Source organism: Falco naumanni, chromosome 8, assembly GCF_017639655.2.
Source record: "Falco naumanni isolate bFalNau1 chromosome 8, bFalNau1.pat, whole genome shotgun sequence".
Taxonomy (NCBI): Eukaryota; Metazoa; Chordata; class Aves; order Falconiformes; family Falconidae; genus Falco; species Falco naumanni.
The window spans coordinates 12426280-12454158 of record NC_054061.1 but is presented as its reverse complement, the minus strand read 5'-3'; the positions used below and the strand labels follow the sequence as shown (position 1 = coordinate 12454158).

General features: G+C 58.9%; 1 protein-coding gene across 2 annotated transcripts in view; it reads right to left on the bottom strand.

Annotated features, from left to right (window-relative positions):
• PPARGC1B (PPARG coactivator 1 beta) overlaps window positions 1–24619 on the bottom strand; it is a 58925-nt gene extending 34306 nt beyond the window's left edge. For both annotated transcript variants that reach the window (XR_005829444.1, XM_040604688.1), the window contains exon 1: window positions 24465–24619. Coding sequence is in view for 1 of the 2 variants with exons in the window: in XM_040604688.1 (XP_040460622.1) it covers window positions 24465–24548 (84 nt within the window). In the remaining variant the exon portion in view is untranslated. The remainder of the gene's footprint in view (window positions 1–24464) is intronic.
• Window positions 24620–27879: the final 3260 nt, after the last annotated feature.

Genomic DNA, 27879 nt, shown 5'->3' with positions numbered 1-27879 from the left:
TTGCCCAGAGAGGGCTGTGCCAGCCCCAGCATCCCAAAACTGCAGAGAGCTGGCACAGCCATGTCACCCCTTCAGTGCCTACCTAAAAACGTGGTGGGCAAGGGGGATGCTGAACAGCTGGGCATTTTCCAGGTGGGCATCATCAGTACTAGGAAATCAGCAGAATTAACTGAGCAATAGTATTGATACTATTCCAATTATTACAGCGGGGAAACTGAGCCACGGGAAGGTGAAATGAGAGCAGGTTACAGCAGGTCCCGTGACCACGGGCTATGTACACAGCTCACAAGGTGCCTGGTGGAGGCGTGATCCCTGAGCAGCACCTCTGGGGCTGCCGTGCTCCGCGCCTGCTGCACTTTCGCTAGCACAACCTGTTTGGCCTGGGGATTTCCCGGTGCTGCACCGAACGGCACGAGGCTTTGCTGTGCATGGGTCCGCACCACAGCACTGCCAGCGTCCCGGGAAGAGGCGGGGGTCCCAGGCAGGCCCCCTGGGGACTTGGGGCTTTTGGGCTCTGCCGGGGCATTTTTGGGAGCCGCAGCCTGAAGCCGGTGCTACCAACCCGGCTGCTCCTCCAAGCCTTCCCCAGTGTCAGGACCGGGCGCTCCCCTCTTCCCCCCCACATAACAACTGACTCACCCCGGAAAGAAACTGCTCCAAGATCTCCAGATAGAAAACCCCCTCCGAGGGCAAAACGCTCCTTCGGGAGCACATGCAAACCAGGCGATCACCCACATACACAAAGCTTCGCGCTATTCCAAATTCCTACCTGGGAAGGACCACACCTTGTCCCCCCCCCAGAATCCCAGCCCCAGAGGCTCTGACAGGGCACACGGGAGCTGCACACCCAGTGGGATCTGGCCGCTCCTGCTACGGCGGCTGGGGGCTGGGACCCCTCTCCTCCCCCCCGTACCCGTGGGGCTGAAGCCCACAGACATGACCTCCTATGCTTAAATCAGATCCTTCTACCCGCTCTGTGTCCAGTGCCAGCTCCCTCACAACCCTGCCCTGAGCTTGCCTGCTCCCAAGCCTTGTCCCCACCGATTTCCCTAGCTAATCCAGGGGTCAACAGCCAGAGCCCCCAGGGCAGGCTGGCCTGAAATCCAGACCTGAAATCTGGATGCAACAGCCTGGTGCTCAGGAACTAGTCTGACCCGGCATCCACCTCCAGGTCGAGAGCATCAGAGCTGAGGGTCCCCTCCAGCACACGGGAAGCCACCTCTACCCGGGCAGTGCCATGTTGCAGATGGCCCAAATCCCCATGCAGAGCTCGCAGGGTTAAGGCGCCTGCTTGGTGTGCCACCTTCACATACTTTGAACAGTCCCAGTGCCTGGCAGCCGCTCCCCAGTCATGTGAGCAGCTCCAGTTACTGGCCCCACCGTCACCTCTGTGCCTCGCTTTTATCCCATCCATCTCACTGCTCCATGGAGGCCACCCATCCCCGTCCCCGCATCGGGGCTGCCATGTGGGAGCACAGCCAAGTGTCCTCGGGCAGAGCCTCCAATGTCACCTTGGAGGGGAGCGCAATGGGTCTGGCAGGGAGGCAGGGCAGTGAGGCTTGCGGCCACACTCAGCATGGCACCGGTGGGGGAACCTCACGGGGACCCTGCCCGGGCCACACAGGCTGAGCCCACAGGCAAAGCTGGCTCCACACCGTCCCACTGCTGCTGGAGCCACGCTGCATGTCCAGGCCCCTGGCAGCACGGGCACAGCGGGTAGGGAAGACGCGGCACGCAGCAAGCGAACCCCTCGGTCCCTCCATCCAGCGCCCCTCTCCAAGTGTGGTTTCCAACCGTGGGCGGCCGGGTGGAGCCGCGCGTACCCAGACCCAGCCGAGCCATGCTTGGTTATGCAAACCGCAAAGGGAGCTGTTTCAACTAGTTGGACTGCTGCCTGGCAGTCAGGTGCCTTCCTCCTCCTCCTTCTCCTCCTCTTCCTGAAACGGCTGCCAGTCCCCTGTGGGCAGCTGCCCGGGCTCCTGCGGGTGCCTCCATCCTCACACTGACCACGCCATGCCTGCTGTGAACAAGGGGCTTCCCTTCCCTGGGGTACCCCGGGAGGTGGGGGCAGGCACAGGGGCTCACCATCCCCCGGCACAATGCACTGTTATCCCCCAGCGCGGCTGTGAACCAGCCCAGTCAGCAGGTTTCACAGTCCCTGAGGTGTCCTCAAGTGTCCCGGTGCTGCCAACGTACAGCATGCACCACAGGCAATCAGAGGAAAGGTTGTCCATGCTCAGCTCGCACCCATGCGACACCCATCGTGCTTGGCTGGCAGCAGGGAGCTGGGGCCGTGCAAGCCCCAGGGTGCAGCAGAGGTGGGGAAGGGGCCGTTTGCCCCATTGCTGGTGAGTTTTGCCCAGCACTGTGGCCATACTGGCATTTCCCACCCTGTCTGCGTCCTTGGTGCGGTGCAGGGACCCAAGCAAACTGCTCCCTGTGACCTGCTGCAATCAAAATTGGGAAAGGTCCAGGATAAAATGGTGCTGTGAGCCACAAAGGAGGCCTCTGGCAGAGCTGGTCACCATGTCTGTCACTAGCTGCCTCAGCCATGCTCACATCTTATGGCAATGGCTCAGTGTTTGGCTTTACCTGAAGAAATCCTCCCCAGACTAAGAGGGGAGAGGAGCCAGCACATGGAGAGCATCTGCTCTGAGCAGCCTCCAACGTGTTGCAAAACAGGAAAAAATCCAGATCTGAGCATCAGGCAAATTTCATCCTTCCCAAGCCAGTACCTATCTCACGCTCTGGGATAGCAGGAAACCTGCAGCTCGGCTCTGTGCAGGGCTCTTCATCCTTTGCACAACACTTTGGCCTCTCCTTAAATTTCAACACAGATCGCAGGGAACTTCATACGCCACCGATTGAGTCAGCAGGGCCCAGCAGCCCTGGCTCTGGCAGTGAAACGTTCCCTAAACACCCGCGGCTGCTCCCAGCAGCTCCAGGCTGCTGCCGGAGGTTTAGGCACCGTATGGATTAGCAGCTCCGGACGCTGTGCTGAAACGTAGGATGGGATAAAGCCAGCCACCTGCCTGCACCAGGGCTGCAGCGCTCCTGCCACGGACAGTGCCCAACCCAGGGAGCCCGGGTGGGAATATGGAGAGGGAGAAGTGCTTTGTGCCAGTCCTTGGAAAATGGAGAGCAATCAGCCAGCCAGCACACAGAGAAGACAGACGCCAGCCTGGCTGCACCAGCAGTAGCGCTGGGAGAGGGAGCTGACAACGGGCTGGGGTGGCACAAGAGATGGCTTCATCCCTGCAACATGTTTCTTTACTACAAACTTCTGTGCAACAAAACAAGGCCTTTGCCAAACTGAATGGGCCACCAGCCAGCTCTTTCCAAGGTTTCCTCGGATGCTCCACTCCACTCATTCCTTGGTGGGCGCCAAGATCTTGTCACAGGTGTTGGTTTTTATGTTTGGGGTATTTTTCCAGCTGGTGTTGGATGTCCTTGATGAGCTTTTCCACAAAGGTGGCATTAAGCTGGAGGAGCGGGGAAACCTGCCTGCACTGAATTGTAAAACCCGCTGGCAATGCTGTGATGCTTCTCCAGTCACTGCATCTAAATATAGACTCCTCATTTATTACCCTGCCGGCTGCTGGATGTGGTGCAAGAGGAGCTGGGGGGCTGCGCTGACACTCCCCTTGCCCGCAGGTGGGGACTGCCTGTAAACATCAAGTGCAGAAGCTCACACTGGCTCCTACAAGGTGCAAAGCATCAAATAAACCATAAGCGTTCCCCCTGGGTGTCTCCTGAGAAACAGGGCTGGTTTGCTGGTATAATGCTGTGGGTCCAAATCCCCTGCTTTGCATCCTGGAGGGGTTTAGGGATGCACCAGCATGAGCAGGTCTGTTCTGCCTGGGTGGGAAGGGATTCCCCCTGCTCCTGGTGACAGCAGCAGTGGTACCCAGGCCTCCCAGCAAAGGATGTGCAGCTTTCCTGTGGCTTCCCTACGGATGAAAGGCAGGCATGCCTCCCCGCCAAACCAGCCACAGAGGCCAGTGCTTGACCCAGCTGCACATTTTGTCTCTCTGGGACTACAGGTGAGGGATCGTTTCTGCCAAACACGCAGGTCGCACCAGGATTTGTCCCTTTGTTGTACATTGTGGAGGGAAGGAGATATGCCCCAAAATTTGCTGGGGACCTACAGCTTCCGTGACTCCTTGCCAAGGTTATCGTGAGAGATCCTGTTCAGTGATGGGACATGTGGTGCTGGGGGGGGGCGTCGACACTCAGGGTAGGGCAGGCAGGGGAGGATGGAGACTGCATCCCACATGCCCAGCAGAGCACAAAATCCTGACAGACTCAGCTCTGGGACACGGTGTGAAGGTAGCTGCCATGGGGCCAAGGCACAGGCAGGAACAAGAGGGGTAAACCGCTGCTGCCTGCTGCCCACCCCCACAGGCAGCTGCAAGCTGCCGTGCCGCAGCACCATGCCCCTGGCCACTGCCCCGAGCAGCTCCCCCACTCCAGGCCAAGCTGCAGAGCCCCTTCACTCCAGCTTCCAGAGGTGGGACTCGGTGAGAGCCCAAAGGGGCTCTCGCTAAAACCCAGCACTGACCCCAGCCGACAGCCCATCAGAGCCATCCCAGGAGATGCAGGGCTGGTGTGACCTGTTCTGCCCGGGCACAGCAAGCTCCCTGGACCCTTCCTGCTGCTGTCCGATGGGGACTTGCGCAGGAGGCAGGAGGGGCAGGGAGCCAGGCTGCGTGCCTGCTGCCTCCCTCACCACATTGGGGAAAAATGGCTCAAAAGAGGGGATGCACCGCAAGACAGCCCCCAAGCCGGGAAGCCAGGCTGGGCCAGGCGCTGCTGGTTGCTCGCAGCAGCCATCCCCCTGCTCTTGGCGCTGAGTCCCATTGAGACAGGGCCAAGCAGGACGGGAACTCCAGGCATCCTGCCTCCTGCCACCGGCACTCCCGGCTGGCCGGTTCATGCTGGGACACCTGCTCCCAGGGTGGCCAGGGCGCCCTGCTGCCGGCACTGCTGGCCTCGTCCATGGCTCCTGCCCTGTGAACACAGCTCCAGCCAAAGGAAACAGCCCTCCACCCCCGCAGCCCACCCTGCCTTTCCCCCACAGCCACCCCACTGGCCAAGCTGGGAAGTAGGGAGGGAGGGAAGGAGTTAAGCCATTGATCAACCCAGCTGGAGAGTGGCTGGACCCACGGCCCACGGCACCCACAGGGGCACCAGTCCCACACTCCACACATGCTGGTATTGGGACCACCCACGGGTCTTGCAGAGCAGCGGGGGTCTGCTGGGGTCTGCCTCATCCCACCAGCAGTGGGGACGGCAGTGTAAGCTCCTCTGGGTGAACTGGATGGATGATACGGTGGTAGCAGCAAAGGCAGCCATGGCACCCACTGCACCCATACCACTGCTCACATGGGGACCGGGAAGCTGCTGGGCTTGCACGGCACTCCTGCTCATCACACACCCACCCATCACACAGCCGCCCATCGCACACCTCCCACCACACACACACCCACTGCACACTCTCCTGCAGCATTCCCACCCATCGCCAGCACGGGGAGGGTGCAATGCAAACCCCCCGAGCATCCCCCGGGCAGGGGCAGAGGTGACCCCCTGCTCCTGAGCATCTCAGCTGCTGGCTGGAAACTGAGCTGGGTGGCTGCAGAAGCAGCCAGAGGTCCCCGGACACAAGGGATGCTCACATGCCAGGCTGCTGTCCCCACACAGGGACAGGCAGGATAAGGCACAAGCTCATGAAGGGCAGCTAAAAAAGCCACCTTCTGACTGATGGGTCCTTAGCCAGTATGGAGTGTCGCTGCTGCCATGTGGGCTGCAGCAAGACTGTTGCTATCAGTGGCCCACAGGGACCTGCAGCGGCACAGCAGGGAGGGAGCTAAGACTCTACAAGCCCACAGGAGACCCATGACCATGAACATGCTTCAGTCCAACCCTGGATACAATAGGATGCTCCCAGTCTTGAAATTCCCATTCAGTCCCCGTTTGGGGACCAGAGACAGGGACATGTTTTGACCCTTTCCCCCCAAATCTCATAATCTTCTGACCATGTTTTCAGAGTGTGGGGAAGCCTGAAACAGTCCAGCCCTCACCGTATCACCATGCTCGGAGTGAGCTGACTAGTCCCATGCTACATTCCTCAGCCAGGCCTTACAGATGGTACCAGCTCTTCTTTTGGGGCAGTATCTGGGCTCATGAGGCAGGAACACATCAGAGACCTCCCCATGCCTTTGGAGGCTGCTCCTCCTTCTCCCCTTGTTCCCTGATCAGGGACCATCCTACGCACAAAAACTTCCAGCAAGCCAAAAAATATCCCCAAACGTGATCTCTGGATGACCTCCTCCTCCCTGTGCCAACATCTGCTGAAGCAGCAGAGAGGGGCCACATGGATGCCCTGCTTCCACCTCCCCCCTCAGCCTGAGAGGCCTTTCCCCTGCTTTCCCCAGGCTCACAGGGGGCATAAACCTTTGGGCAGCAGCTGGTATTTGGGTAACAGGCCATGGAGCACTGGGGATGCAGAGCCAGAAGCACGTGCTGCCGTTAACGGCTGGCCAGCCATGGCTGCGGCCGGCCGTCTGTCAGGACAGCAGCAGCACATGCTCCAGCAGCTCTCCCACGGCTGCCAGCAAACACCCTCAGGACCCCCAAGTCCAGATGTGAGGGGCGATGGGGGGAGAGCTCAGAGGGGAGCAGAGCCTGCCTGCCTGCAGCTCTCTAGGCTGGGGGGGGCCTCCTGTGGCATCACTGCTTTTGCCCCCCCAGGACTGCAGCTTATTTTGGACGATGACATGGGCCAGGTGAGCCTTTGCTGCCATCCTCCTGGAAGGAGCCCTGTCCCCATCCCTGATGGCATGCTCTGCACAGGCTCCTTTGCCCCAAACAGCTCATGTCCCCTGGCTGTGCCACCCTCCTCTGGCTAACGACAGTAACCCTCTCCCACCTTTCCCCACAGGAGGATTTTGCTGTGATCCGCCACGGGATTTGCAGGTATAAAGGGCTCGCTAAGTGCTAATCGTGCCGGGGAGCCGGCTGGCATCCATCTTGGCAGACACCCAGCGCTGTCCTGGGGAAACCTCTGCAAAAATCGCCCCTGTGCCTGCTGCCCCCCAGCCCCTGGGCAGCCCCCTACCCTGGCCATCACCCCTCGGCAGGGGCACCGGTCCCTGTCCCGCGGGAAGGAGGCTGTGCCTGGGCAGCAAGCGCAGGGGACATCCAAAGAAGGAAAGGAGTCGGATGGATGGAGGAGCCAGCTGGGCTCCCGGGCTGGCTGGCCAGCCCATACTGTAAAAGGAGTGGGAACAGGGACTGCACAGCTCCGGCTCCAGCGGTTTTAAGATGGCTGTGAAGCAGAGAGGAGGAGAAGGAGGAGGAGGAGGAGGAGGACATTAACCCTCCCGGCACTGCACTGCAGACAGGAGCACCACAGTGAGGACGAATGGCAGGTTTCTTGAGGCTCTGCTTAACAGCAGATGGACTGAGGTCTCCCCAGCTCCCACCCAGTAAAATGCAGCTGGTGATGCTTTGAGGCCTGGCAGTGCCGAGACGGGAGATGTTGCCCTCAGACTGGCCGTGGGAAGGAAGAGGAGGAGGAGGAGGAGGCAGCAGCAGATGCCTGTGGGAGGGAGGTGGCCCTCCACGAGTGCGGGACACTCAGCAGTGCCTCGAAGCCCCCTTGCACATGGGCTCCCTGGGAAGGTGCCCTCCCTGTCACGCTGTCCCCAGGCAAGGACCCCATTGAGGGTTCAGCAGCACTGGAGGGGCACAAGATGGGGACCCATGGGTGCCACCCCTCTGGGCGCCTATCTGTCACCATTGCCATCCCTTGCTAGCTGTTCAGCAGGGAGCAGCAGGGCTGAGCGATTGTTCAGCTTCCCTCTTCTTTTTCCTGTGGACATGCACATGAATAATCACTTTTTTCCTGCTTAATGTTTTCCTTTAAAAACATCAGGCTTGGCCTTCCCTGCTCTTTTCTGTGGGATTCATCAGAGCTGCAGGAACCCAGGCACAGCAACTGGAGGAGCAAAGGTATTGGGCACTTAACAGCAACTTCCCTTCTCCGAAATTTTTATTGGTCATTGACGTCAAGTAATTACAGAGAATTATTAATTAAGAAAGCATTTAAGAGCGTTGCTTTTGTTGAGGTTTTGTCATTACAATTAGTTTATCAGCCAACAGGAGAACCATCAGCCTTTGCAGTTGCTTGGAGTGCAGCAAAGCGCCTATAATTAATTTCCCTTTCCGCAGCAAGCGTTTTGCTTTGACCTACCTTGGGGACTTGCCTTTCTCCAGGTGTGCCAACCACAACAGCTCTGGAAACACCCAGCCAAAGGGACGTCAAGAGGCCATCGGATGGGAACACCATGTCCCCTCTAGCCTGTCAGACGCAACTACGCATGGATAGCGTCTCTTTTCGGGAAAGCATCCTGGCCAGACGCCCTGATCCTGGACAGGAAGCTGCAGGGTTAACGGGCCGAGTCCCGCAGTCTCCCCAGGGCCACCCTGCCGTGCTCCCATGACACCCGCTGCTGTGTCCCCGGCTCTTATGGCACCCACCTCCCTGTGCCAGCACCGGCATCCTGCGGCGGAGCGGCTCAATGTGGGTGACAGCTCAGGCACGCTGTCACCTGCAGCCTTGTGTGACAGGCCATTTGGCACCAGACCCTGTCCCTACACCTGCTGTCACCTCCACAATGCTCTGCCCCAAGGGCCGGGCTCTGGGTGGGCAGAAAACTGATGGGGCAGCAGGGAGACGGCTCCGCACAGAGAACTGCAGAGAACTGCTGCCTCTGGAGCCTCCCAGCTCCTCTCCTACCAAACCACAGCCCACTTGGCTGACCACCCTTCCACAGGAGCAGCACTACGAGCCCACCTAGAAGGGGTTGGCCCTTGCCACTTCACCCCATTCCCACCTGTGACCAGGAGGGCCACAGCGCAAGCGGGTGGCTCTGCACCCCCTTCTCCTCCCTGAGAAACTGGCCAAGGCCCATGGAGGTGCAGGCTTCGGAGCACTGGTGCCTCCTCCTTCCCTCGCCCAGGTGGCCTGTGCACCATGCTGTTGCGTGGTGGGCTGTCCCACCAGCTGCACTTCGAGAGAAATTTTCTTTTTATCTTCTCCCCATCCTGGGGAAGAGCTGGCTCCCAGGTGCTTGGCAGGGATAGGCACTGCTTTGGCAGCCCAGTGCTTTCCAAGAGTTCCCCCAAGCCCCTCGGGCACCGGCAGCACCCACCACAAACAGCAGCAGGCAGCTGGAGGGGTGAGCTGGGGCTGGGGAGTGCAGGGGACACCAGGACAGCCCCACCGGTACCAGCAGGAGAGATGCAAAATTTGTGCTCTGTGGTCCGGGGCATGAATTTCGGTGGGTTATTGCTCCCTTATTTCCTGGGTCCTCTGGCCCCATAGCCGGGCTCCTTGCCTCTTACAGCCCACTCCGTGCTTGCCCCCTACTCTGCCCAGCCCCGTCCTTGCACTCTGTCTCTCGTGGGAACTCCAGCCGGGAGGCCACCGCACTGCACCAGGCTGTGCCTGTGAGAGGATGTGAGCCCTGGGGAGCAGCACAGCTCCCCGGTGACCAGGGCACAGGGACAAGGTACCTGCAACCCCATCCCAGCCACCCCAGCACTCCTACCTGCCCACTGGCTAGGAACCCTCCTACAGGCGCAGGCAGGGGCCGGGCGGTGGGACACGGCACACGGCGTAGGGCATGCTTGGCTAGGCACGCACCCAGCACGCGTGGTGGGCGCTGGCCCCGGCAGGTCTGCTGCAGCTCCTGCCTCACCGGCGCATGCACACGCAGGCCCCATGCACACCTGCTCACACAGACCTGGGGTTAGCAGTGACACGGCTGCTCCAGCACCCGAACTCCCTGCCTGCTGAGCACCCGACACCCCGGCCTGGCTGGAGGGAGGGGACGTCCAGGAGGCAAGCGAACCCCATGGGACACGGGGCTGCATCTCGGGATGGGGGCTTGGGCACTGCCCTGGGCTGGGATCCCGCCACAGACCAGGCACAGCTGGTGCCTCCAGCAGCGATTCCTGCCCGCTTCAGTCTCTGCTGGGGCACCGGCGGCTGCTCCTTCCCTGGGAGAGCTGGGGTGCCAGTGGGTGGGTGAGGCTGGGAGAGGTGCTGAGGAAGCAGGCAGGCTACAGAGCCTGCACCCCCTGAGTGGCCGGCAGCAGAGCTGCACCCTGTGAGCAGAGAGTTCCTGCAGCCCATCCACAGAGCAGGCTGCAGGCGACGACAGCCCAGGCACACACAGCTCCGCGCTCCCAGGCCGATGCTGGTGCAGCCCCTCTCAGCCTGGTGCACGCACGCACCGAGTGCAGCACCAGGAGGGGCCGGCAGCCCCCGCTCAGCAAGTGGGTCAGCTATATATAAATGGAGCAGCCCCAGCAGCGCTGGTACCAGGCACCTTCCCGCCTTGCATCATTGCCACCCTAAAAACCATGGCCTGGAGACGGGGCTGGCTCAGCCCACAGAATGCTGCCACACTGCCAGAAGCACTGCTGAACCTGCTCCTTCGCCAGAGGCACTGCTGAACCTGCTTCTTCATAGCCCTGCGGCCGCTTGGCCATGGCAGCCACAAGGGAGGTGGGGGGACCAAGTGGGACCAACGTCCACCGGACAGACACTCCAAGAAGGCCACAGCCGCAAGCTGTGTGCGTACTCCTCCACACACAGCAGGCCCCCAGGAGGGAGATTTCCACTTCCATTTATGAAAACCAGCCGCCCCAGCTCCCAAGCATTAAGGCAACAAGCTCAAAAGGCCTCATTAAGGCTGGGCAGACACCTCCTGGGCCCGAGGCGCACAGGCATGCCTGCTCAGCAGCATGCACGCACAGGTTTGGCTCACCGGTGACAGCGAGCAGCCCCAGTGCAGCGCATCACTGGGTAAGGATGTTGTGCAGGAAGACTGTGCAGCAGGGCAGTTCAACCCCAGTACCCCCAGTCTGCTGCACCCCAAGGACAGATGTCTTCCCCAGTGCAACCTGCCCCCCTGAGCTGCCCTGTTACAGTTTGTGGGTCCAGTAAATCTGGTGCTGGAGCCCAGGGGAGGTACGGAACGGGGTGCTTTGGGCTGCTGCCTCCTCACAGCCTTGCTGGCACCGCACAGGAAGAGAGGGCTGGTGCTCATCCAGCATGCCTGCAAGCAGCCAGAAAAGCCCTTTGCAGCCCGCAGGTCTCAGGTTGTCTACAGTCGAACATCACCAGCCTCTCATCTAGCCCAGAGGGTTGGTTATTAAGGAAAAACCCTTTAATGAGGCAGCTCATTAAAGGCAGGAACAGATTAGCCCAGGAACCCAAGGAACTCTCTGACTGCCGAGTTCAAGAATAGGAGAAATAGGCCTTTCCCTGACAGTGGTAGGAGATGCTGCCTCAAAGCAGTGGGCTGAACCCATGAATCCTCATAGCCCTTTCAAAGCCCTGCACCCTCCCAGGAGTCTGCATGAGCTCGAAGACAGAAGACGCTGGGAAGGAAGGACCATAGCTTGAAACCTATGAAAACACCCACTGAAATACAAGTGGAAAATACTCCATCCCCAATAGTCAAGTTCAGGCCCTGCCTCCTCCACTGATCAAGCAAAATCCCAGCACTAGTGTAGACTTCCAGCAGGGATGCTCCAGGGAGAAAGCCTTTGGCACAACACAGCTCTGCTGGACAGGAGTAACGTGGGAGGAGAGGCAAAGGCAAGCAGAGTTCAGAGTTACAGTCACCAGAGAAAAATTAACCCTGGAAAAAAAGTCCTGCTCCATTTCCCACTACAGGGAAAGGTTTGCAGACCATCTCCTCCCACAGCCAAATGCAATGCTGGACGAGTGGTGGAAGCACGGGGGGAGTGGGGCACCCCAGGAGGTCGGGGTTATCTCAAAGCCACTTGGGCAGCAGGGAGAAGAATCAGGCCCATGCGATGGCTGTTATGAATGAAGGTGGGAACGGTGCTGCTAAAAATAACTTTGTGAACAGGTACTATTAATAGCAGTACTATAGGGATTGGGGGGTTTGTGCTTTCTGCAAGGCTCTCTGGGACTGGTGAATGCTAATGGATTGGGCCCTGCTACGATGCCAGGGATGCATCGCTGGAGCCCAGCAGCAGGCTGATGCCCTCAAGGAATAAGGACCAGCAGCAAGTGGCCGACTGAGCCGGCCACCCGCCACTGCTGCAGACCAGTGCCGGCCGGGCACTCAGACCGAGGATCCCGCGTGGGAGCTGCTGGCGAGGCTGCCACCATGCTGGTTTCCATGACGACTTCAGCACTTGGCGCGAGATGGAGATGACAGGATCAGCCAGGAAAGTAACCGAGCGGAGCTGGCGTCCTCCGTCTGCTGCGGCCGGCGGCACAGCCCTGCCAGTCCTGCGTGGCTGGCTGGCACGGGGCGAAGCACTGGGAGCCTCTGGGCATCTGGGTCCCCCTTGCCTTACAGGGCATGTGCTGGCTGCCAGTTGTCCCCGTGAAGCGCAGCCTGCCCATCCCATCGGTCCCTCCCCAACACCTCTATGGAAGTGCAGTCCAGGTCCTGACCCCCAGCCCCACGCTGTCCCGGCGCACACCCAGCACCACAGCACCCGGCCAGGCTCGTGCCCCTGGCTCTCACCCCACTGCTGCATTTCCACTCCCGGTGGGGCAGTCTCCCCGGCAGCACCACCTCCGAGCCCACACGTGCCTGCACATCCCAGCTTGCGGTGTCAGGGCCAGCCGGCACAGCAGGCAGTCTGGCAGGGCCAGCACCCAGCTCCCCTCTGCAGCTCAAGGAGATGCTGCAGGCTGGGACCAAGCTGGTGCCTGGCAGTACCAGCCTGCACCAGGACAGCCCTGATCCTCACTAGCCCTTGGTCCCCACACAGGTTTTCCCTGGCTTCCAGGTAATCTAAGATCAAGCATTTCAGCCAGACGTGCTCAGACACCGAGGGACACCACGGAGCGGTGGGGAACCGAACACCTACAGCATATGACTCCCCAGCTGGCACGGTCCCCCCAGCCCCAGAGCCACTGGTGACCAGCCGAGGAGCGCTCCCCAGGGACTGCATCCCCTGCCAAGCCGCTGCACGTGGCCGCTGCTTTCCCAGGCTGCTGGCAGGGAGCACGCAGGGCAGGGGCAGCACGGCAGGCAGCTGGGACCCCCGGCACCCCCTCCTGCCCACACGCAGGATCCTGCTGCGCGCCCTTTTATTCCAGCAGTGCAATTAGCCTTGCTGACCCCTGAAATCCTCAGCCTCTCTAAGCAGCCATGCATTAAATCCCGGATCCAAGAGTGGAAATAGACTTCGTAAAAGGCTTATGGCCCTATTTATTACATTTTACGCATGATGGAGTCCGACAGCACAGCAACGGTGCTGCGGTTGGTGCTGGCTCTGCCTCCACGCCAAGGCAGATGGACAGACAGACAGGCAGGGTCTGGAGCAGGCAGCAGAGCCTTGGCCGGTGTCTCCTCCTGGCCAGGCTTGGGTTGCCAGCTGAGTGCTCCCTCAGACGCAGGCAGGCAGGGATATCGATCTAGATGAAAGCTAACACTGCTCTCCGGGCTGGGTAACCGTATCTGCCGCACATTTGTATTCCTTAGAGCAGGGCGGGAGGGCTGCAGCCATCTGCCGGAGCGGCTTGGGGATCCTGGGGACGCTGCGAGCCCTCTGGCCGGATCTCCAGCAGTGCCTCCTCCCATTTCAATGCACAGCATTTACCTTCTCTATTTCACCTCCACCTTCCTAGGGCCAAATAACACAGACCTGAGGAGGGCATCACCAAAACAGCAGGGTCCTTTCTTCAGACCCAGGCCACCTCTGCCCAGCAGGGACCAGCGGGGCTGCCACGGGGCAATGCTGAACCTGCTTGGTTCCTGCCGCTGTGATGGGAGCCAAGGGGGCATCGTGCCGGTGTTGGCAAGGTTGTACAAGGGCACCGTGGGAAGCTGGCATGCTTGTGTTCACCAACACCTCCCCGGGGGTCCCACCGTTTAGCCAGGTGGCTCCTGCCCTGGTGGGATGGGAAGGGTGGCAGAGGACCCTGCACACTGGGTTGAGTGCTGGCACGAGGCTGCACAGCTCCGAGCTGGGCAGAGGGCATGGTGAGGGGCAGGGGTGGGCAGCAGGGAGGTGTGGAGGTGTGCAGGGAGACAGAGCCACCACGTGCAGAGAAAGCAACAAGAAAAGCACAGAGATGAAGACTCAGATAGCTGAAGGACCCCCTGATTTCCCACAGAAAACATAAGGCAGCTCCTGTGCATCTCCACAGGGCCCAAATCACAAGATAGATCAGGGAGCCCCTGCAGCTGGACTCTCACTGTCAGTGCTGCAAAGTAGGGAGGAGCAGAGGGGGGTGCCCCCTCCATATGCTTATGAACAGACAGCTGCAGAGACTCAAGCAGCATGTGTCCCATGCCCCAAGTCCCTGGGACACCAGTGCAAACAGCTGCTCCCCGCTTCCTTGGAAGGGAACCACGGCACCTTCGTTGCAGGGCAGTCGGAGATGTCATGAGGCAAAAGCAAGGGCCACCCTGAGCACCTTTGAGAAACTCAGTTTTCATCAATACTTGGTGCAACGTGCAAGCCTTGCTGATCCCAGAGAGTCCCGCCATGCCACGTGGGCAGGCCAGCGAGGTGGTCAGATCACCCAGGCGAACCCATCTCTTGTGCTCACTCCAAAGGGGTCTTGTGTGTAGGAGGAAGCGCACATGGGTCCATGGGATGCACGCAGCCCCCAGATCCTGCCACCACCTGTGTCTCGGCCAAGTGTCTGGGCCCCAGTGCCCACGAGGGTGGGCAGCACACAGCCCTGGCAAAGGGGAATGGCACGGTGGGCCACCCCCTGGCTCGGCATTTCAAAGGCTTGGCCCCGCATCTTTCACTAAAGGAGCTCAAAGGATTTTGACGCCTGCAGTGCTGGGTACACCTGAGGGCAGGGGGACCTTTGCCCTTCCTTGCCTTTCTTCCCAACCCCACAAAGCAGCAGTGACCCCTCTCCAGCAGCCCTGAACCATCCCCCCGGTGTGCTGCAGTCTGGTGGGCCCCCCTGGCAGGGCAGGACGCGGAGGTTTTGCTCCATAGCTCAGCTCTGCTTCTGTGCCTTGGTGCCTTCCTCCAAGGGGAGGCAACGGCACGTTAGCAAACAGCATGTTTGGGCATAGATGGACTCTGGCACCACAAGACATCGAGACGCTTAGAAAAAAACCTGCAATCCACATCTCTACAGGTTCCTGCTTCCCTGCCAGCCTGCGAAGACGGTCACTGCCACCAGCTCCCCACTCCCCCAAGACCGCTGCAAGCCCACCCTGCTAACGGCAGGGGAATAACCCCCGGGGACTGACTGAATGAGGTTTACAGTCCCCCTAACACTGGTCCACAAAGGTCCTGTACCCACCAGGGCACTCGCAGGCTAATCCTCCCTCCAGAGCGCCTGCTATATTTAGGTATCTAAATGAGACAGAGTGGCTTTTTCCAAAAAAGAGTTAGTTTGTGTTACATAAATACAGAGAGAAACTTGAAAGCTGTGTTTCCAGGTCCTTGCACTGCCATAAGCAAGCAGCAGAGACAGGGACAGTCTCCCCCCGATAATCTGCCTTTCATTTCTTTTTGACTCAGCTGGATGTGTGGACGGGTTTCCAGCTCCTCTGGGCAGGCAGGCTGCAGGCAAGCGGTGCAACCCGAGTCGAGGGAGCCTGGGCAAGCGGACCCTCACGGGCAGCCCCTGGTCACCAGAGGGAGGCAGGGGCCTGGGGGCTGCCCATGCACTGCATCTCGGGTGCACTAACAGAAAAACAGAGAAGCCATCACTGCAGGCAGGCCAGGCTGCACGGCCGAAAGAATGGGCAGGATGAGTCAAAAGAAGTAAATAAACGGAGCAGCTCCAGCCCTCCCCATCTGTGCCTGTCCTAACAGTCCCCCCACGACATTCCTCCCCACACAGCTGCCAGCTTCCTTTTTCCTGCATCCACTTCCACATCCCAAAGCTCCTGTTCCCATGAGGAAAGGAGACGGACGTGCGTGAGTGTGTCCCACACACCCACCGCTGCTCGCCCCAAGGCTGGGGCTGCGGGGCCGGGGCTGCCCCTGCTCCCCAGCTCAGCTGCCGGCGCGAGCTGCTGCGGAGGGTTGGTTGCTGGTCATCAGCAAAGCAGTGTCCCCACCAGAACTAGGTGACAACATGCACCATGGGGGTTTCTGAGGACACGTGTACCACGTGCTTTCATTTTCAAAATATATATAAATAGACATACTTATTCTTTCCTAAAAGGACATGGCCACAAGAAGAAGAAGAAAAAAAAAAAAAAAGCAGTTCAAATACCATCCAACCTTTCAGCCTGAGAAAACCATGCAGTTCTCATAAGCTTGAGTCTGTTACCTGGGAAATGGATTTTAGCACCCAAAACCCACATGTGCCCATCTCCTGGTGGGGCCCACTAAGACAGAAACTTCCTTTTTAAGAAAAACATTTGCAATTTGTTCTTTTCATTATTAGCCTGGTTAGGTCGTGACTATCTGTGTGCAGGCTTGCTCACAAGCAGAAACAACGCTGGTTGCTTTAAATCTCCAGCTCCAGCTATGCAGAGCTCTGGTGTTTATGCTGTTCAAGGGAAGGTTTAAAAATCCTCCCATCATTAAGATGCTGGAAGGTGGCTCCGAGCCGCACACACCTCGTGCTGGCAGGGCTGCAGGCCCCAGAGCAGAGGGGGAAAGGCAAGCAGCTGCGGTTTAAAGGAAGCTGACAGGAATGCAAAGTTTAATTAGCTTGACGCCAAGGGCCATGGAAGTTGCAAACATTTGTACCGAGGCCATGCAAGTCCCGGGGAAATCAGGACAGAGGGACTTGAGCTGGAACAAAGTCCAGCCCTACCACTACCGGGTGCCAGGTGAGCAACCTCTGTGTGGCAGGAAAGGGCACTGCCAGCTCGCCTGGCACAAGCCACCGCACAGCCCCGTGTCCTGCCCTGCCCTCCGCCAGCGCTGCCCGCGGGCAGGCAGAGCTCCCATCCTCCCAGCACACACGCCGCGGCTCAGCCCCCTGCCCCGAGCCCAGGGAGCACGTGCTCTGCCCGGGCAACGTGCGAGAAGCCAAGGCACCGCGGCCACCCCAGCCCTGCACCCAGCGGCACTGGCACGCCGTGTGGCAGCGGGGCTGGCCTCTGCAGGGGAAAGAGAAGCCAGAGCCTGCCCCTGCTTTGGCCTTCGAGGGGAGCTGCGCGAGTGCCACCTTTTACACCTCCAGCTCCTCGCTGCTATCCAAGTGCATGCACAACCATCACCCGGCTGTGACCAGCACTGCTCTTTGCTTGAACCCAGCCCGGCTGCTGCAGGGCCGGCTGGAGCTCAGCCCTGTCAGCCCAGTGCATGCAGAAGGTTGCAGCAGTGTCCCACTGGGACATTTCCTGGAACACTCCATGGCTACATTTGCACTTTCTTCATAAAAAAAAATAACGTAACTCACTCCTACCTAGGCACTCTGGCTAAAAACAAAGCAAGAAAGGGCTCAGCAGGAAGGCTGCTAAGGCTCGGGGACAGGGACCATGCTGCCTGCTCCCAACAGCAGCTCCCCGGCATGCCAGCTCTGCCCACCGAGGGACAGCTGGGGCTGCTCCGGCCGCAGGTCCCCTTGCGGCAGGACAACCAGGTCCCCAGCTGTCACATGCAGGCTTCGAAACCTGCAGTCCCCCCTCATCCGGGCAGGAGGGAGGAGAAGAAACACGGTTAGAGGCAGCTGGGCTTCCTTCCGTCTGCAAGGCACAGCCGGCCGCCCCAGCACGCTGCTCCGGCTGCAGCACAGCCCCAGCTCAGCTCAGCCCCCCGCCTGTGCCGGGATGCTCTGCCCTCTCCCCTCCATCTCCCCCCGACACAGGATTTCCTTGCTCTTGATGTGCACAAAAATTAGGAAATGAGGGCTCCTCAGGGACTAGGTGGGGAAGGCTGCTTGTGGCGGGGAGGGGGGGGAAAGGATGACACCTACCACACCCCTCACCCGCCGCCCCATATCCCGGGGTCGGACAGGGTCCTGCGGCCTCCCCAAACAAAGGCCAGGGAAGCAGAAGCAACTGCAGTGATGAACTTGCTGTAAACTGAAACAGGAACCGAGAAGCCTGAGCAGCGGCGCTGGCTCAGCAGAAGGGGCTGTTTCGGCCGCGTGCTCCCAGCCCTGCAGCGACCGCAGGGCGCAGAAGCGGGCGCAGAGGAAGAATTCAGAAAATGCATCTCAGTAAAGATACGCTGCCCTGCAACCCTGGTCACTGCAAGAGCTTGAGGCACTCATTTTATCCTCCACCACCTCAGCACAAAAACATCCATATAAAGCATGTACGGCTCAGTCCCACGGGAGGGGAGAAGTGTCACATCAGCCCTCCCAGCGCACCGGGGGCTCTCCTGCTTCAGCCCCCATCACCCAGGTTCCCCTTGCCCATGAGGGCAAATGCCTGCCCGGTCGCTGCGTGGGTGGGCAGGGTGCCACGGGAAGGGTGGGTGCCCACGGGAAGATACAAATACTTCAGCAGGACCCTCATCCTGCTCCCCCGACGAAGCTCGTGGGGTATGGGGGGCACTGGGGAGGCACCCGGCACCCAGTGCTTGCCGGCTTTGTCTTGGGACAGCAGGGATGCAAGATAAGAGAAGTATTTTCCCTAAGCCCCATATTGCTGCCCAGGAGCCAGCAGCAATCGAAGGTTAGTCTGCCTATTGGATGGGGCCATCACAAAGAGCCCCCAGGGCTGCCACAGTTTCCACAACCCCCACCAGCAGATACCAGACCTGTTGCATGGGGACGCTCTCCCCGGGGGCGGGGAGGGGTGGGTGGGGGGTGGGGGGGGATGTCCAACTGTTACAGAGCCAAAGGAGATTTCCAGCTTTTATTTCTCCCTATCTTAATTCTGAAGGGAACCGGCTCAATTTAACAAATTGCAGCTGCTCAACCCCTGGCTGTTGCCTCTGCCTGGGGAGGTGAACCAAGATGGAGCAGGGTAGGGACAGGGCTGACGAGACTCTGAGCACAGCCAGATCTGTGCAAAGTCCTTCGGTATTTCTTGGAAGCTCCTATTACAAAAAGCAATAAATAAATAAATAATAATTTGCGAGCCAGAGCTCAGGAAAAGTGCTGAAAAGCAGAACAGCCAAGCGATAAGAGAAGGGAAACACATTGGCTGGACCATAACCCGGCGGTGCCTACACCTCGGCTGCCCCTGGAAGTAGGTCACTACCTCACCTGACCACCCACCCCATTAACTGCAACCTTTAGTCTCTGGCTCATTACTACAAGCAGAGGCAGCTTACAACATCCTCTCCAGGTGCTCGCAGGAGGGTAGCTGGCCAGGCAGCGGGAACCTGTCCCTTCCCAGCATGGCACCTGGGCTGGGGAGCCAGCTGCCCACCCTTGGGGTGCAGGCAAGGGGCTGCCCCAGCCCGTGCCCCCCAGGGAGGAGCAGTGCCATGTGGCCAGGGCTGCGGTGGCTGGCCCGGCACGGCCGCGCTGGCAGTGGCAGCTCCAGCGCGTACAAAGTTCCCCCTCTGCTAAATCACTTCATGCTGCCAAGCAGTCACGAGAAATATAAGCCCGCGCAGGGTTGCCATGGAGCGGGGCTCGGCGCGGGAGCCCGAAGCCGATTCCTCCGGCAAACGTGTTTGCTGACCAAGGCCCTGCCAGCACCTCGTGTCCCCAGCTCCTCAGGGGCAACAAGCGAGCGCAACGTGCGTGGTCCTGGCAGAGCCTTATCTCTGGGGACAGCTCTTCCCTCACCCGGCAGGGCCAGGGCCCCCTCCATACTGAAGACCCCCACGGGTGCTTGGCTCAATGCCCTGCAGGGACGGTGCTCCTCGCCCTGTGACACCATCTCCCCAAGGCCATGGGCAGGCAGAAGCAGTGGTGGCTTTGGTGGCGTTTGCCCCACAGGCACCAGGCAGCAAAGGCACAGACTGTTCCTGTGCAGTGCCTCTGCCCCAGCCAAACGGGCGACATCCCCGAGCTCCCATGGGTGCTGGCACATGCCGGCCGCGGGATGCGTGCCCTTGCCAGCACTCTGCTTGCCGGCAGTGCAGATGCAGGGCTCCCACACTCTGCCGTGAGCTGGTCCCCAGCACCGCCAAAGGAGATTGCAGAGACTGGCAGGCTTCTGCACCTCGGGAGCAGCAGGCAGCAGTGGCCAGCAGCACAGCAAACCACCTGCCAGGAGCCAGCCCACGGCATCCCAGTCTCCAGCCCCACGCTGGGGACCACAGGACCCATTCCTCAAAGGTAGGATGGGGTCTGGGGCAAGAAGGGCATCCCCTGGGCATTTTTCATTGAACAACCGACAGCACTGAAGTGCCGGAGCAAGTGAAGTTTCTAACTACAAAGAGGCTTTTGACATTGGAAAGGTTAATGTGAGAGAGAGATCCATCTCCCTCACAAAGCTCCCTTTGCTGGAGGCACTAGGTTGAGACCTTAATTATTCACCTGTTGGACAGGTGCCTTTCCATTACAGCATGAGAGTGGGGCAGGGATGTGCAGGCAGGAGGGAGGGAAGCCCACAGCGTGGGGCAGCCCTGGGGCCTGCCAGTGGAGCACCAGGGGACCCAGTCAAAAGCAGGGGGTGAAGGCAGGCAGGTGAGCAGGGATGCTCTCCAAGCAGCCCCGTTATCAGGCCAGCCCTCCTTTCCCCCGCTGCTGCTCCCTCCCGCTGCTCCCTCCTGGCTCTGAGCAGCAGGCTCAGGAGAGCAGCAGGCTCAGGAGCATGCCGCGCTTTCCATCTCCCGCAGCTACCGCTGCGGCGCAGGCGGCTGCTGGCATCCCCAGCAACCACTGCCCCACGCTTTGCAAACGTACTGGCGTGGCCTCGGCGAACTGCCACTGGCAATAACTGCCACCGTGCCACAGCCACCCTGCAGTGCTTTCCTGAGAGAGCGAGTAGGGTCTCCAGCCCCAGCAATGCAGCAGCCCTTCAACCCAAGCTGCAGCAATGCAGCCAGGCTGGAGACACACTTTGCAGAGGCCCTTGGGCTGTCTCAGTCATCCAGACACCCTCCCAAATCTTCGAGAGAAGAGCCGCAGAAAAAGCAGAATATTGGTCTGCTCAGTGAGGACTATCAGAAATTAGGGATGCATCTCCCCTCTCCAGTTCTAGCGGTAATAACCCACCCGACAGATCGCTTTTCCACCGAGGGCTTCCCTGTGCCTCCTGCACTCATCAGTGGATTAAGCTGTTAGCAGGAGGCTGGGAAGTTAAAGGGAATATTGTATTTCCATTCATGTGATCTTTAAGCATCTCTCTGAGAAACAGCCTGGGTTTTTGGGTTCCCCCCCCCCGCCCCCCCGCTGCACTTTGTTTGGGGTTTGTAAACAAATCGAAACTGTAAGAGTCAAACCGCTGCTGCCTCTCGCAGGGATGCCAAGAGTCGCCGGCCGCTCCGCGGTGCTCACGGCAGAGCTGCCTGGCTGGCACTCTCCAGTGCCTGGTGCCAGCAGACGAACCAGCTACAACCAGCTTCATACCTCTGAGCAGCGAAGAGTTGCACAAAAAGGTTTAAGCGGGCCCAGAAATGACAGGTTTTGAGTCGCAGCAAAATGAAACCACTTTTTGTGTTGTTGTAAAGGGAAAAGGAGTTGGCAGGAGAAAGGCTGATATCAATTGAAAAACCCTGATTTTCTTTCTGTAGCAATGCAGGTACCACGTGAATCATTGCTGTCCTCAATATGTAAATAGAGGTTAGCAGGCATCCTCAGCACAAGCCCATATAATTAAGGGACTGATGCAAATATCCATGCAAGACCTCCACTGTGCATCTCCCCAAGAGCTCTCCTGAGGATCCCTCCCCTGGAGAGGAAGGGATCACCTGGCACCTGCATGCACCCAACTGCGCCCTTCTTCAAACCTACTGCAAAAGCAAGGACTGGGGAGGAGCATGGGGGAGAGAGGAGGAGAGTCAGAGTTCCTCAAGATTTCCACGAAGGAAACGGCTAATATTCATGATCTCATGGCCTCCTGACATTGTAGCCTCTCAGGATAACCTGATCTTGTGCTGGAGCACTGGGGTCTTTGCTGAAGTAGCTTTCGGGCTTCATTGAGAAGTCAGTAACCCAGTTGTAAGCAGAAGCTCGTACAGTAGTAATGGGGAGAGACGTCAGCAGCCAGCCCGGGTCCGCCTCCCGCCCCGACTTATAAAGCAGGCATGTGACAGCAGCCAGGGCTGGAGCCTGCCCTGCAGTTTCATCAGAGGTTAAGGTACAAGCACAACACAAGCTTACAACTTCAGGCGTTTCTTAAGCAAATGCACGCAAATCATAGCTGGGGGGAGCTGCTTTTTTTTTTTTTTTTTTTCCCTTCTCCTTTTTTTCTTTTCTTTTTACCCCAGCCTTTCACCCCTCTGCGCACGTGGGGACAGAGAGGAAATGCAATTATCAAAAGCAGGCGCCGGGCGGGAGAGCAAACACAGGCTGCACACCGCTGCCGAGGGAGCCTGCAGCGGGCTGCGAAGATTATACACGTTATACACCCCACAGACATCAGACTAGCACTAACTGTGCGTGTACCTACACCGCACCCTCCAATACAGTGCACGTATGGGAGAGGGAGAGAAAAAGAGGGGACAGGCAGAGCAAACTGTATTTCAGGAGATGCCAGAACGGTCTTACTAGATCTCAGGCCATTTCAGAGTCCCCAGTTTTGCAGGGGATGTTCACAACATGGTGGTTTTGCACCAGGGAAGGATGGAAATTTGCAGGATTTTTTTTTTTTTTTTTGCCTTAGCAATCCCTTTTTGGAATAACATTCCTAAATTGGCACATCAAACACTGACCAAAAAGCAAAAAGGAAACAAACCTTCAGACGCATGCTGCAATCATTACAAGCTTTTCATTTCATGTCAAGCACGTGGAGAACAGGCAGGTTATTGCAGGGAAGTGGAGCCAAGAACTTTCACCTGCCCAGGGAGCAATGGGGCCGGTGGGAGCTGCAGCCTTTCTGCCATACTTCCTAGGGATGGCATCCCACACAACCAGCCTCCTCTTCTCTAGCTGACGGTTCTTTCAGCAATAATAAATCCGTCCAAATCAGAAAATGCAAACTGCTTACAAAATCTTCTCAGCCCACTTCTCACCCTTCCTGACCCTTCTGCCGTAATCAACCTGTCAGCAGGTCTTCGTTAACAACCGAAGCCACCACCTCCCCCTTGCTCTGCCCCCAGCAAGCCGCCCGGGTCCCATGCCAAGCCGGAGTGCTCTGGAGCTGGTGCAGGCGAGGAGAGGTGCTGGGACTACATCAGCCTAGCTGGTGGCAAGACCTGCCTGGTTCTGTCTGGCACATGCACCAGGGGCAAATCTGATTTACCAAGTCTTGAGACCTTACTTGTTTTGAACCCAAACAGCAGGATTAGTCCCCATCCCATTCCCCACACACATGCTCCTGCTGTTTGCAATCCCGGAGCTAAACTGGTGAGAGAGCAAGGGTTGGGATGAATGCGCTAGCTTCACAATCGAAGCTATTTTGTAATCTGTGGTTATGAAAGTGAAGGGCTGGAGGGATGATACATAACTACAGAAAACTCTCCCCACTTGCACCAGCCTCATCAATCCGACTGCGAAATGCGCGGTTGTGCTCCAGATCAGTCACAGCTCTGGCTACTGCCCGGCTCATTGTATAGCGCCGCTCTTCCACCCCCCAAAATGGAAAAGCATGCAAGCCCTATAGCCAGCACAGCTCGCTCTCGTGATCGTGCAGGAGCTGCCAAGGAGCCTTAATCTGATTTTAATACCCAGCTCCGTCCCAAAGGGAGCCCATCCAGATTTTGGAGCTGCTGACTCGCAGCACCGAGACCCCCTCTCCCTGCCAACCACCCCCCTCCCCAAACCTCCATCCCCCAAGATCCCAGCCCGTATGCGTGTAACTGACGCTCGGCATGACTCATCCCACAGCCCGGCTCTTATCAGCCCCCACCGCGCAGCCCCCTGCGGAGCCCACCCCCACCCCCACCGCCCTGCACCACGGCGTCCCCCTCCCCACCTTTGCAGCAAGGGGGGGGTGTGTGTGGGGGGGTCTGTTGCAAAGGGAGGTGTGTGCGCCAAAGCCGATCAACCCGTCAACTTCTCCCACCGCCCCCCAAATTCCCTGCAGCAGACGCGGGGGTGGACTGGGGGTGGGGGGGGGGTGGGGGGTGGGGGGGACGCGGGAGTCCACGTGCGGGTGGTGCTGAAAGCGCCGGCGGGGCTGGCGGGGTTGGTACCGCGCCGGGGCCGCCCCGAAGCCACGGGGAGGGGCGCGCAGAGAGCCGCGGGGGCGGCAGGGTTCCGCGCGTCCCCCCGCCCGGCATTTCCCCCTCCGCGCATCCGCGGAGTAAACGGGACCCCCCGCAGATCCTCCGGGCACCTGGGGAAGGAGCCGGTCCCCGCACACCCCGGTGCGTGCAGGGACCGGCTCCTTCCCCAGGTGCCCCGGGAAGCGGGGGGGGGGGGGGGGGGGGGGTCTGCCGGCTCTCCCCCCTGCAGCTGCACCGCGCTGGGGAGCCGGACAGCAAAGCCCCTGCGCCGCCCTCCGTACCTGGCTGTCAGCGAGGTAACTGAAGACGAAGGAGGAAAGATCCTCGTCGAGCAGAGAGCTGCAATCCGGCCCCGGCTCCGCCATCTTCCACCTCCGGCTGGGGCTGAGGCGGCACCGAGCATGCAGCAGGCGCGGCGGCGGCGGCGGGGAGCCGGGCGGCCGGCGGGGCGGAGCCGCCCGCAGCCCCCGCCCGCCGGCTGCGGGAGCCGGGGCGGGCGGTCGGGCCGGGGGGTGGGAGGGAGCCGGGCAGGGGGGACACTCGCTGCAGGGTGCCCCGTGGGGGCTTGAGCCACGCGCGGGGCACCGGCACCTTCCCGCGGGACGCGTGCCCACTCGGGGTACCCGCTTTAACCGCCGCTGTGCACACCTGAAAAGTGCCAGCTCTTAAAACGGGGGGGCACCCCGGGGGCTGCCAGCACCGCTGGGCGGTCCCTACATCACCCCGAGCTGAGATACTACAGCCTGAGTGCAGCGCATTGGGCTAAGGGTCACATCAAGGCTCGGGGAGGGGGGTTCCCCACAGTTGCAGAGTGTCCCCAGGGCCTGCAGACACCCGTGTGGCACCAGCACCTTCCCACTGGACGTGCACTCACCCAGCGCACCCACTTCAAGCACCGCTGTGCGCACCTGAGAAGCACCGGCTCTTAAAAGTGGGGGTGCTCAGCATCACCGGGCACCACTAACAGCCCCTCAGTCACCCTGCACTGAGATACACCAACGCAGAGTGCGATGTGTGGGGCCGAGGGTCTGCTTCCAGGCTCGGTGGGTCTGCACTGGACTGGGGCCGGGTGGCTGAGGGCAAAAAGTAACAAGAAGCAAAAGATTTTCACATTTCCCTCGGTTTTTTTCTCAATGCTTATCCCACTGTTGCTGCAAGCATCTCGGTATCACGCACGTCATGTTTCTGTCTGGGGTTTTGAGGCATATACTAAAAGCCCTTTCAGAAATAATTAATGATAGGACCAAAAATCTCATGAATGTTCTATTTACTTACTCGTAGCAATTACATGGGTAAGAGCAGGGCTTGGCACTGCAGCTTGAATTAGCTGATACACAACCAACCGAGTGGCAACACCTGCAACCTAACGGCTCCAGATCCTCAAATTCCCTCAGATGGACGGGCAGGATCAGTGCAAACGGCTGACCAAGCAAAGCAATACAGAGCGACCGAGGTGGAGAGCTCGGCGTCAGGCTCCGGTGGGTGAACAGAAGGTGCTTCTTTGGTAGGAAAGGCTTGCTGCCCGTCAGCGTGCTTGCCTTGCTTTTGTTTCAAAGGGAGAGCTGCTTCCAGCCACGCTGTAGTACCTTCTGGCCTCCATTTGGTCCAGGACATGCTGTAAACACCATGCAATGTAGCAACACTGGATTTTCCCTGATGATCCCAAGCTTTGCACCAAAAGAAGATGTCAGCAGACAGCCGCCAACTCTTCCTCGTTGCTGCGGCACTTTATTACTAATTACTGTCATGAAGTTCTCGAACAGTTACCCAAGTTGCTTTCCAAGCTGCTCCGCCAGCGATGAAACTTCTCTTCCCGTGGGTGGGAGGTCTGGGCCCAGAAACGCCGCTGCTGGGATGCACAGCTGCAGCTCACAGCAGGCACAGCATGGAGCACAGCGCTGCCAGACTGCACCGGGAGGGCCCGGGAAAGGAAATTGCCTTGCTCTGGAGCATGTGCAATTCCTTGCAGACCAAGACTTGAATTCCCAGTTGGTGCTGCTGGCTGGTGATCTGGAGTGCATTCCTCCCCCCAGTCCCTCCTTTGCAGAAGACGCAAGCGCTGAACACTACAGAGAGAGGAGGTGAACTGCAAAGAGGAGGGACGCTTTCCCCATCAGGGGAAAAAGCAGGACTAGAAGGCCCCACCATAAAAGTAGTGGTTTGTGAGGGATTTGTTGCACAAAAGGCAAGGTTCTCACTTGATTATCTCGTGATTGCCTTCATACCAGTTGTACTCAAATAGGAAGTAACCATTCATGGGAATTACTTGTGAATGGTTATTCTAAAATCATGTTATGCATAGCCATGTGTTTCAGAAATACCTTCTCCCTTCTGGTGTCTGTGCAAGCACAGTTCCTCCTTCCTTGCTAACCCAAGATGAGCCCTTTCCAGCCCCCAGCCGCCAGAAGCCTGCAGGGCACCCACCCTGGCATCAGCCACCCGTGCAGTACAGCTCGGCCAAGCAGCCACAGGTACCACAGAGCGTGAGGAAAGCAAAGCTCAGCCCACGCTGCCCCATTTCTCCTCTGGATGGAGGATGGTTAGAGCTTCTTTCAGCCAGGTAGCCAAAACTGGATGGGATGCTGGGGTCAGGCTGCCTTTGTGCTGGGAAGGGGCCAGAGGACAGCAGAGATGGAACAAAACAGGGGCATCTCAGAGGGGTGGGCTTGCTGCTGCTTCAGGGTTTCCATGGAATCCCAGAGGATGAAGTACAGTTGTTCACATGGCTGCAAGTTGGTGTTAACATGCTCCAACCAAGTTCTGCTCCTGACTGCTCTGGACTTTTGCACAGTCCAAATATTTTTCTGTGTCTTTTGGGCTTTTTTTTCACCTATAGAATGGAGATCACACCACTTCCCTGTGCCCTGGAGCTTCTGGGGAGATTGGTTGAATAATGCTCATAAAAAGGGCTTCGAAAGCACCAGGAGAGAGGCAAAGGAGGACAAGATGTTATAGCTGGTATTGTCTCCACCTTCTTAGAAGTCAGTCACGTGGCAGCCTCAGAAATACCCACGGTGGGCAGAGAGGGCATCTGATCCACAGTACTTCAATGCGATGGTGTGAATGGGATGTTACATTCTCCATGTTCACGCACCCTTCTCTCTCTGTGCCCAGGGTGACGGTGCAGTTTCACGGCTTTCCTCCTAAACCAGAACCTGAGCTTTGTGAGCGGGAGAGCTGCCAGAGCTTTGGCTTCTACTGCTCCTCGTATTTATATACCCAAAGAGGTGTCAGCCACAGTCGGGCAGAAATCAGCCGCTGGTGCGCACCCCGTACCGGCCACCCTGGCTAAGCCGGAGGGCTCCATGGCACTGTGGCACTGCGCCGGCGCTGCAGCCGGCTGCAGCAATGCGATGCTAAGCCCAGAGGGGCTGAGGATAATATTACCAAGGTAAACTATAACAGGAAAAGTCTACAAATGCCCTTTCAAAACAGCAGAGAGCAAGTAATGTCAGTAGGCCAGCGGTCAGGAGGGGACAGGGTTTGAAGGTACCCTGAGCCTAGCGAAGGGCAAATGTGGGGCAGGAGCCAATGAGCGGCGGCAGGGCCGGAGACACCCCATGCTCTGCAAACTGCTGCCTTCGGTTTCGCGTTGCAGCTGCTCCTGTTTGTGCATGGGAAAATGTTGTAAGGGCTGGGCAGCGTGGGCAGTGAGAGGCAGCGGCACATGGGGCTCCTCTGAGTTACATCATCCCC